Here is an 11,626-nt window from a genome sequence, read left to right on the forward strand (position 1 = left end):
TTTTTTTTTTTTTTTAAGGTATTATTTTTAAGTAATCTCCACACCCAATGTGGGGCTCGAGCCCACAACCCTGAAATCAAGAGTTGAACGCTCCACTGACTGAACTAGCCAGGTGCCCCAAGTATTAGCTCTTCTTAACAATATATACATTCTCCGGTTTTCCCCCTGACATCCAGTATTATCTCATCAACAAATTAGGCATTCAAATAAAAATGCACAGTCACTCCATCCCTTAATGAGAATGCCACGCCTTTAATTAGTGCCACTTACGAGTTTACTAAGTTAGGTAGTACCCATTTTCCACATTTAAAATACAGTATTAGAGGGACACCTGGATGGCTCAGTCGATTAAGCATCTGCCTTCGGCTCAGGTCATGATCCCAGGGTCCTGGGATCAAGTCCCACATCAGGCTCCTTGCTCGGTGGGAAGCCCCTTCTCCCTCTGCCTGCTGCTCCCCCTGTTTGTTCTCTGTGACAAATAAATAAAATCTTTAAAATAAATAAATAAATAAAATAAAAATAAAATAAAATACAACATTAGAGAGAAAATATGATATTGAATCATTTCCTGGGTCAAATCGGTCATAGATTTAGATACCCTAGCTGCCCTAGGTGCAAGATTTTGTGGCTAGCTTTCTGTTTGTATACTCTTAAACAACCAGAAGCTAGTCCATGGAACTCTACATTGGCTGCATTTTCCCTCTTTCCGTGCCCCATTTGTGCCTGGTTATTTGTTTTTATTCTCTCTTAGAGCGAGGCCGGCTGCTGACCTTTGGCTGCAACAAGTGTGGACAGCTGGGCGTTGGAAATTATAAGAAGCGTCTAGGAATCAACCTGTTGGGAGGACCCCTAGGTGGGAAGCAAGTGATCAGGGTCTCCTGTGGTGATGAGTTTACCATTGCTGCCACTGACGGTGAGTCTGTACACACCATTTCAAGCTTTCTGGATGGTAGCTATATTTTAATGTTTGACTGGGAAAGAGGTGGACTGGTTATTTATATAGCCTGGTCATACATTTACTTTTTATTTACGTTAAGTTGGTGTCCAGTTGTTATGCATATGGAACTTCATTAACTTTTCATGTGGTGAACATAGTGATTGTTTTTACCAAAAAAAAAAAAAAAATTTCTAGGTAATGGCAAACCTAATATTCTGAGTCCCTACTGTTTTTTTAACTTTTTTGGCTAAATGTTTTGAGAATTATTAAATATTTCAATATATACCTGACCCCTCACCTGTTGGTTTCGGTAAACGTTGGCTGGGTGACTGGAGAAAACGACATAATCTAACCTTGCTCCTTGGCCTGGGTCAGCCACACTGCAGTGATGTCCTCAGGGACTGCGAAGGCTTGAAGGGCGGAATACTGTGTGTCTCTTGGCTTCCAGAGTTGGAATTGGCATAACTGAATTCTCTTCTCTTTCCTCTCATTGCTCTTTCTTCTCCGCAGCATCTTCTTGCTCTTTTTACCGCTCTTCTTCTTTACTACCACTTGAGCTAGTCTTGATTCCCTTCCCTCTCTCTTCTGCTTTCTTTTTTTCTTTTCTCTTTTTCCTGTATCACCTTCTGAACTTTTTTTTTTTTAAGATTTTATTTATTTATTTGACAGAGAGTGAGAGAGCACAAGCAGGGGGAGTGGCAGAGGGAGAGGGAGAAGCATGCTGAGCAAGGAGCCTGACGTGGGGTTCGATCCCAGGACCCTGGGATCATGACCTGAGCCAAAGGCAGATGCTTAACCGACTGAGCCACCTGGGCACCCCCCTTCTGAACTTTCTTGATTGTTGTAGCCACTTTTTTCTTGTGGCTGGTGAACAAAAAAATCACATTTCATCTTCTTGTCTTTGGACTCCTTTCAGCGTTTTCGTTGCTCATGATCTAAGGTGCCTGTGTGTCCTTTTGGTCTGTGCCTGTTGTATACACATGAGGGATCCAGGGACAGTGTCAGATAAGTGATCTGTTACCATATTTAAGTGAATCAGCTTTTGGGGTGGCATGTTGACCTTCTCCGCTTGTCCCAAAATGAGGGACTTTAGGAGCAAACTGTTAAGATCAGACTAAAATGGAAATAAATTTCATGGAGATAAGTGGAAATGTTACCTAGAAAGGCAGAGTGAGGATGTCACTGAGGATTAAGTAAGTGCTGAAATACAGTAGCAGTTGCTGACAGGAGGTGATGTTTCTTCAGTACATCTGTGTCCTTCACAAGGTCAGCTTCAGAATGAGGAATGTAGAATTGGATTCTGTAGTTGGTTGGGCATATTACATCCTAATAAATGCTTTTCTACTTCTCTGAACTGTACTCTATCATCTTATTCACACAGCCAACATAAACTGAGTGTCTCCTGTGCTCCAGGTCCTCTTTTAGGCTCTGGGATTATAAAAGGGAGTCTCAGAAAGCCCCCATCCTTAAGGAGATCACAGTAGGGTAGGGGAGATATTCATATAAACAGACTAGTGTAGGCAGATAGATCAGGTGCCACTGACAGCAGTATGTGACCCCTCTAAACCCTGGAATGCCCAGGACTCAATCCTTCTGTCTCTCCACTGTCTCCCATAAGTGAGTATTACCTTAAGTTCCCCCTATTCACTAACAGCTTTATATCACCACCCCTGAACTCCAGGTTCAAGTTATTCATCAGCCCCTAGACTTAGATGTCTAAAGGTAGGGTGGCTTTAGAGCTTGGTTTTCCCACGTCAGCCCTCATTGATGCCTGTTGTCCAGACTTAATCATTAATAGTACCCTTTTCATTAACAAAAGCTCTGATTCGGATAAGAATTTATAGGTCCCTCAAACAAACTTACTATAGTCAAAATCAGACTTTTGTTTTTCTGCCCAAATCTGTTCCTCCTACAGCTTTCCTATCTCACTAAATGGCAGCTGCATTCTATACCTCACATGCCATCCGTCAGCATCCTGTTGATTATCTGCATAATATATCTGACCTGCTTTCCACCATCTTCACTACTACAACTCGTCTCCCTGCTACCACTCTTGGTCCCCTGCAGTGGATTCTCCTCATGGTAGCCTGATGGATCCTTTTAAATACCTACTACCACTCCTCAGAATTTTTTTTTTTAAGATTTTATTTATTTATTTGAGAGACAGAGAATGCACGTGTGCATTCGAGAGTGTGCTCGTGAGTGGGGGTGGGGCAGAGGGAGAGGTACTGAATCTCAAGCAGATTCCATGCTGAGTGCACGGCCCGACATGGGGCTTGATCTTATGACCTGAGCCAAAACCAAGAGTTGGATTACTTAACCAACTGAGCCACCCAGACGCCCCTACTCCTCAGAACTTCTAATGGACTCCTTTCTCAGTTAGTAAAAACCAGTCATTACAGTGGCCTGCCTGCATGGCCCTGCATGACCAGGACCCCATCGACCTCCTGACCTCTTCTCTGACCACTGTCTCCTCCCTTATTGTGCTCCAGCTGCAGGGGCCTTCATATCCTTGTTCATGATACTCATGTTACCAGCGTAGGACCTTTGCACTCGCTGTTCTGCCTGGAAAACTCCTCCCCTAGATATCCACATCTCTCTTTCTCTCTCACTTCAGTCGGTCTCTGCTCAAGTGTCGACAAGTACTTCTCTGACTACCCTATCTAAAATCGTGATACCCCACTATTGTTCTTTATTTCCACTTTTCTTTACCATTTATTTTTTCTTCGTAACATTTATGACTACAAGAAGTATTAGATAATTGATTGATCGGTCTCCTCCAGCTAGAATGTCAGTTCCACAAGGGCAGTGACTGTTTTGTTCACTGCTCTATTCCTACACTTCCACCAGTGCCTGTCATGAAGTAGATGCCCAGATACTTAATAACATCTGAGTGAATGACCAAAAAGAGTTGTTGAATGAGTGGATGGATGGATGGATGGATGGATGGATGGATGGATGGCAGTACATAGGAGTAGTGGTCATTTTTACCAGGTTGGCATCAGGATTGCTTAGGTTTTATTTAAGGAGATAAACAGCTTTCTCTTGTTTTGTACATAATGGAAAATCTTTTTTTTTTTTTTTAAAGATTTTATTTATTTATTTGACAGAGATAGAGGCAGCCAGCGAGAGAGGGAACACAAGCAGGGGGAGTGGGAGAGGAAGAAGCAGGCCCATAGCAGAGGAGCCTGATGTGGGGCTTGATCCCACAACGCCGGGATCACGCCCTGAGCCGAAGGCAGACGCTTAACTGCTGTGCTACCTGGAAAATCTTTCTAACCCTAGGACATAAAGATGGGGAATCCAAAGAGTAGGGAAATTAGTTTTCTATTAAACTATCTGCTGTTTGATTTTTTTGCCAGATAATCACATTTTTGCCTGGGGCAATGGTGGTAATGGTCGCCTGGCAATGACCCCCACAGAGAGACCACATGGCTCTGATATCTGCACCTCATGGCCTCGGCCTATTTTTGGATCTCTGCATCACGTCCCGGACCTGTCTTGCCGTGGCTGGCACACCATTCTCATTGTCGGTAAGGATTTCATACATAAGGGGTTGGGGTGGATTTGACAGAGAGTAGACTCACACCTAAGATTCTGACGGTCAATCTTAGAAACAGAAGTGTCCTGAAGAAAAGGGGCTGTTCCTCTAAGTCTCATAACAGTGACACCATACCTAGTGGTGGGACAGAACACTGTCATTTCCTGAGCTTTGTTGTTTGCCACCTTCTGATCATTTTTTAACATGATAACTTTGCTGCCTCCTTTGCTTAGAATTGTTATCTCTAGTGGTCCACTAATTAATTGGTTGTCTGTGTTCATACTTTTGTGAGAAACATTCAGGATACCTTTTAAAAGAAACTAAGTCATAACTGTTTTCTGCATAAAGATCACTCTCTTATGAACTAAATTATGAAAGCCTGTGTGAGGGTTTCCAAGCCCGTTCTTTTAGATCAGTGGTTCACAACCTTGCTGCACATCAGATCACCCAAGGAGCTTTTAGATATCCACTGTCCTTTTTTTTTTTTTTTTTAAGATTTTTTACTTATTTATTGGACAGAGAGAGAGACAGCCAGTGAGAGAGGGAACACAAGCAGGGGGAGTGGGAGAGGAAGAGGCAGGCTCCCAGAAGAGCAGGGAGCCCGATGCGGGGCTCGATCCCAGGACTCCAGGATCACGCCCTGAGCCGAAGACAGACGCTTAACAACGGAGCCACCCAGGTGCCCCCAGAAATACACTGTCCTGACCAATTAAATCAGAATCTCTGAGGTGGGACCTAGGTGTTGTTACTATTTAAAGCTTCTCAGGGAACTCCAAAGAGAGGGGAGAATTGCTACTCTACATAGTGGATGCAATTAGAGTAGCTAGTGGTCTTCAGTATCTAGAATAATAAGTAATTATAAAGTTACCTGGAGTGAGGGATAGCTCTTATCTCGTAGATTAACTCCCTGTTCTAGTCTTCTCACTTTTCCTGCCTATAGCTGTCTACAGTGCTTACCTACTGAATATTTTTCCTCAGAGAAAGTACTGAATTCTAAGACCATCCGTTCCAACAGCAGCGGCTTATCCATCAGAACTGGTAAGTAGCAATGTCTTGGGTACCAGTGGTTTTTCTGCACTGTGGGTCTTTGGGTTGGATTCCATGTAGTCTCCAAAAAAGGGTAATAGGAAATATCTTTGGGAAATGAGGAATACGGTATCAAGATAGGATCATGTTTTGGTGGATTTCACAATAAGTCATGACTTTTATTACATTGTGGTCAGAGGGAGAGTACATCTTTGCCAACCAAGCATATGGAAGTAATTAGGTGGCTTGCCCAATATTGTAATGTGGCGTATGTATTGTTCCTTTCCTTACCATGCTAGGGGCTATGGGTTCTGTCTGCTCTTTACTTCTACCATGTTCACGGGGTTATTCCAGTCTATAGAAATAGTCCTTCAAAACAGGCCCTCAGAATTAAAAGTTGGCTAAACTTTCGGTGTGGTTAGGAAAATCAGCCCAAAGCTCTCTGATAGTTTCCTTTGGCTGCTTTCTGCATGGTTCTCTGTTATTTGGGACTATGACAGGAAACTAAATCTATGTTCCTTTTTGGTTTTCCGTTTGCTCCAAAGTACCTTTACTCTTTGGTATCTCAGAACCTGGATTCTGATAGTTTGTAGAATCAAAGCAGATAAAGACCCAGAATGAAAGCTGATTACTCCTCGAGAAAGAAAGTTGAATGTCTGGTATGGACTTGCACTCTAGTTACACACACATACATCCTACCTTTTATTAGTTTCCTTTAGTAATCTCCTGTTCAACATTTATCTATGCATGTTAATATCTGTCACAAATGATATGTCTTTTTGCTAAGCACAGCTGTTCTCTTACAGCTTTGTTTTGGTGGAACAATATTTAATGGAAAAAATAAGATTAAAAGCACATATCCATTGGCTGGAAAATGTAAACTCCATAAGGGCAGGGATTTTTGTCTTTTTTTATTCATTAGTTTTATCCACATTACCTAGAAGAGTGCCCAGCGAACGGTGACTATTTATTAAATATTTGTTAGTTGAGTGTGTTCTAATCATCCAATGGAAAATTATACAAGAGTAGAAATGAACATCTACAAATAGTTCCCTAATGTGAAATGTAGAAAGCAAGTTGCAGCAGACTATGTGCCTTACTATATAAAGTTCAAAAACAAGCCAAATTAATATATTGCTTAAGGATACATAAATATGTGATCACTTTTTTTTGAAGGAAGAAATGATAAAAACAGAATTAAATCAATAGTTATGTCTAGGTAGGAGGCCAGAGAAGGAAGGCGTTCACAAGGCAGATGTGATACAGGTAATGTTTTAGTTCAGCACTGTCCCATAAATCTTTCTGCAACAGTGGAAATGTTCTATGTCTGTGCTGTCCAACACCTGAAAAGTAGCTACTTGAAGGAACTGGACTTTTTATTTTATTTAAATTTAAATTGCCACATATGGCTAGTGACTACCATATTGTAAAGTACAATTCTACTTCTTCTAGTGGCAGATTTAGGTTTTTGTTTATTTTGTTAGGTAGCAAAACTTACACATATGTTAAAAGTAGTCTTCTATTTCAAATGTAACCTAATTTTTAAAAGCCATTTAAAACAAAACAAGCTTCCGAGCTTTTGCTGGCCTCCGGGGTTCTGCTGCTGTAGGCTCACAGTGCGGCAGTCAGTCTGCGAGCCGCTGTAGCTGGTGGTCATGAGCAGTCCTTTATGCTTAACTTTAGAATATACCGTGCAATTATTTTTTTAGCTTTGGCAAATTTACTTTCTTAAATATATATTTTGGGGCCCATTTTAGAATTCAGTTTCATTTTCTGACTACACATCAGCTAGCCTTCATTTTGTGACGGTAACTTAGAACGTGCAGCGTGATATGAAAGAACCAACCATATTTTAAAAATGCTTACAAATAGTTATCAAAGAACTTAATGATTTTAATGGTTGGAGACTTCTGCAGAAAGGAAGGTAGTGGTGAGTTTATCTGGCAGCTTTAAGAGGTGTTTGGCTCAAATGTGAAAGAGCTTTGTATTTATATGAAACCTTGATCAGCCTTGGTGTAGAATGCTGGAGTCTGGATGTATCTGTTAAAGCATGGGTGGTAGACTCAGTGAGCTATGGTTGGGGCAGCTATTCAGTAACGCTTTAGAACATTGATAATCTGCTGTGAACATAGAGATAAGTAAGTTTGGGATGTAGAAATGAATTATCATTATGAAGATACTGATATTCAATACATTGTGTAAAAGCTAAAAATTTAGTCCCAAATATCTGACTTACACTGTTGCTATTACTTCATGTGACTCTAGGAAGCTCTCCAGGGGTCTGCAGGGCTGTAAGATCGTAAATCTTTCTTGCTGCATAGCAAGGCTCTCTCTTTCTGTGCTGTGTATCTGTCAGTGGTTCAGAGCTCTAGCCCAGGAGGCGGCGGCGGTGGGGGAGAAGAGGAGGACAGTCAGCAGGAATCTGAAACTCCTGATCCAAGCGGAGGCTTCCGAGGAACAATGGAAGCAGACCGAGGAATGGAAGGTTTAGTCAGTCCCACGGAGGCCATGGGGATCAGTAGTGGGGCCAGCAGCTCCTGCCCTGGCTGGCTTCGAAAGGTAATTCCTTTGGCAAAGGTATCTTCAATAAAACATCAGGCCCTTTGCAGCAACTAGAATGGAGCTGTCAGCACCTCTCTGTGTCCCGTGCCCTATTCAAGTTCTACAGCAGGCATCAAGTCTTCTGATTTCCACCAGGAACAAAATTACCAACTCTCTAATCCTTTTTTTTCTTCCTGACAAGGAGATACACAAAATGTTCTCAAACCTGTATTACTTACATGAATGTAAGTAAATTAAGAAAACCTTCCTTGAAGGCAGTGTTTGTAATGCATGTGTGCAAAGATTAAGCTTAGAGATTTTGTACTGTGGTTTTTAGAAGTGGAATATTGGGGCAGTCGGAATGTTTTACAGTAGAGAGACGGGTTATGAGAGTTGAAGTGCAGACAGTAAAAATGTTGGAGTATATTTATTTGGATGGAAAGTTGGTTACAAGATTCGACTGGGCAGAAAAAAGATGGAGTACCTTTGCAGTGGGACCCCATTCTCTTAGAAAAATGTAACGCATAGAAGAATGTTTGCTATGAATACTGAAAACAGTATTGCTCATTTTAATAGTGTTTATCTATGAGTGATGGAATCGCTGGTCCTTTTGCTCATCTGTATTTTCTCATTTTCTACAGTGAGCATTTATAGTTTGTGAAATTTTAAATTTTTACCAAAAAAAAGAAAGAAAAAGAATCTAGAGATTTAAAGTTGCCTTTATAAGACAGCTAAACTCAGTAGCCATTTAGGAGTAGGAATGGGGGAAGCAGCACACTGGTCTAAGGTTTCAGTCTCAGCCTTGAGCAGCCACTGGCCTCACCGGCCTCACCTTCGAGCTCCCCAGCTCACTGAGTAGGTCATGTAGAATAAGTGTGTTGGGGAGATATGCCACACTCTCCAAACTGTGTTCTTGAGTTTGAGTTTGAATTCGAATCACTGTTACTCGTCTGAGGAAGGGATAGCCTGCTTTTGACAGGTACAGAGAGCTGTGTGGAACCCACGACTGTCATGCCCCGCTAGAGGGTGCTGATGTCACAACAGAGGGAAAGCTGTAGCAAGATGGGAACTGGGGAGAAAGAAAATAAACGGCCCAAACAGAACTGATGAGATTCTTTCTCTTACACGTAGGAGCTGGAAAATGCAGAATTCATCCCCATGCCTGACAGCCCGTCTCCCCTAAGTGCAGCTTTTTCAGAATCTGAGAAAGATACCCTGCCCTACGAAGAGCTACAAGGACTCAAAGTGGCCTCTGAAGCTCCTTCGGAACACAAGCCCCCAGTGGGAGCCTGGGTAACTGAACTTTTTGCCTTCGAGTCACAACTAAGTAGACAGCTCTCCCCACTTCTCCTGGCTTCACCATCTTCTCTAGCTTCCTCAGTCTCCCACTACCCTGTATCAACTCATTATACTGTCTGTTCGGTAGTGCTTTAAGGCCTAGGCTTAACTGAGTTTGCCTTAGAAAAAGGTTATTGACCCTTTCACATTCCTGAGGGGCTAATAGCTTTCTATACCAGAGGACTGTCTTTCTTTTCTCTCTGCCTCAGAAATACCAAAATTAAAGTTCCAAAATTCAAATCCACTTTTTTTGACACTGCTAGTGTGGGTTGGAGGCTCTGAATATGAGTAAGAAATAATGCTTATAGTCTAGTGAGGGAGCCACACATGTGTGCGTAACCTTGGTAGAAATCAAATTGTGGTAAATGTCTCAATCAAATGCAAACCGCGGGGGTCATCAGCTTTTTCTACAAAGAGCCACATAGTAATTATTTTAGGCTTTATGGACCGTACAGTCTCTTCTGCAACTATTCAACTCTGACATTGTAGCACAAAAGCAGCCGTAGATAATACATAATGAATGGGTATGGTTGTGTTCCAATAAAACTTCATTTACAAAAAAAGGCAGGAGGCCGGATTTGGCCCATGGACTATCATTTGCTGACCCTTCCTATAAACAAAATACAGTAGAAGGAAGAGAAATCCAGACTAGAAAGATGTAACAAAACCTTTGAAACTTCAAGGTGAATGTTTTAATTCCTCTGTCAGTTAGCTTTCTTGAATTATTTGGCAGTCCTGTTTACGGAACACCTCTCAAACGTCGTCTGAAGTGTGACCCTCTACCTTTTATGGATATCGACCCTTCCGATCACAGTGTTCTCACTGTGATCAGAAAGACTCTTTCCAAACCAAATCATGCCCTCCCCGACTTCAGCATTTTCAGTGGGATAACATCAATGCACTTCAAATTTGTTTGCGAAGTTCTCCAAAACAAGCGATTGTTCTTTTACCTTAGCATAACAGAGCCTGAGGCACTGAGAGTTCTCTTGCCCTGTTACGTGAGAGCCAGGTGCTGTTGTAATCCCAGCGTTTTCTGCTTCTGTTGCATGTACTTTGTGCGTCTGTATGGTTTATCTTGTTACTTTAAAAGTAAAATCTGATAGCATTTAGAGGAAGGCTGGGTTGGGGAGCTGTGGCATCCAGGCAGAAACACCTGTGACCTCTTTCTCCTCTCCTCAGCCACCTCAGCTGAATCCTGCAGAGACGTGTGCTGGGAAGGCGGTGCCATTAACTCCTGCCTGTGCGTGCAGCACTCTGCAGGGGGAGGTTGAGAGATTGCAGGGGCTCGTGTTAAAGTGTCTGGCTGAACAACAGAAGCTACAGCAAGAAAACCTGCAGATTTTTACCCAACTACAGAAGCTGAACAAGAAATTAGAAGGAGGGCAGCAGGTGAGAGCATTAAAAGAATAATTCGATTTCTAATTCTGTTTTGAAGTATCACAGAAACAAAACACAAGTAGACACTAAAATAGACTTATTCCTTTGCAAGTACTTATCTTTTGATGATGTAACTTTTATAATTAACCCCAGCAGCCCTGGGCCCTATTCAGGTGCCTGGGTTCAATCATTTTCATCACCTGACTTCCATTGTCTTCTGTTACTCTATTTTTTCTTTTACTTTGTATTATGAAAAACTAGCATTACAGTTAAGTGAACACTCATATCCACCGTCTAGTTTCATTAGTTGTTAACATGTTGTTTGTTTTAAATGTGTGTGTATGTGTGTTTAAAATATGTGGGGGTATATATCTATATTTAAAATGTATGTGGGTGTGTGTATTATTATTTTGCTAAACCATTTTCAAATAAATTATAAAAATCATGACATAGGCCCCCTAAATACTTTCTGACGCACCCGCAAAAATAAAGACCTTCATTCTCCTGGATAACCACCATATTATTATCACACATAATACAGTTTACACTAATATTACCTCAATTTCCAGCTGATAGCAGAATTTTCCCAGTTTTCCCACAAAAATGTCCTTTATAACTGTTTTTATCAGACCAGAATCCAGTCAAGGTCCCTACATTACATTGTTATGTGTCTTGTTTCTTTTTATCTAGAATACTTTTTTTTTTTTTTTTTTAATTTTCATGGCACTGACCAGTTGAAGAAGCAGGGTCAGTTGTTTAACAAAATGAGTCATGTTCTGGATTTGTTCTCTGTTTTCTTGGGACATTACCTAACTTGTTCTTTTGTCACCCTGTCATTTCTATAAACTGGATGTTAGACTTAAGGC

At 41.5% G+C, this 11,626-nt stretch overlaps 1 protein-coding gene across 1 annotated transcript in view; it reads left to right on the forward strand.

The window, feature by feature from the left end:
- The window catches only part of NEK9 (NIMA related kinase 9), a 36,032-nt gene that overhangs the window by 20,942 nt on the left and 3,464 nt on the right, over positions 1-11,626 (forward strand). The window contains exons 16-21 of the mRNA XM_040641640.1: positions 752-913; positions 4,300-4,470; positions 5,457-5,516; positions 7,861-8,063; positions 9,177-9,338; positions 10,563-10,772. Coding sequence (XP_040497574.1) covers positions 752-913; positions 4,300-4,470; positions 5,457-5,516; positions 7,861-8,063; positions 9,177-9,338; positions 10,563-10,772 — 968 coding nt within the window. The remainder of the gene's footprint in view (positions 1-751; positions 914-4,299; positions 4,471-5,456; positions 5,517-7,860; positions 8,064-9,176; positions 9,339-10,562; positions 10,773-11,626) is intronic.

Source organism: Ursus maritimus, unplaced genomic scaffold, assembly GCF_017311325.1.
Source record: "Ursus maritimus isolate PB19 unplaced genomic scaffold, ASM1731132v1 scaffold_25, whole genome shotgun sequence".
Classification (NCBI taxonomy): domain Eukaryota; kingdom Metazoa; phylum Chordata; class Mammalia; order Carnivora; family Ursidae; genus Ursus; species Ursus maritimus.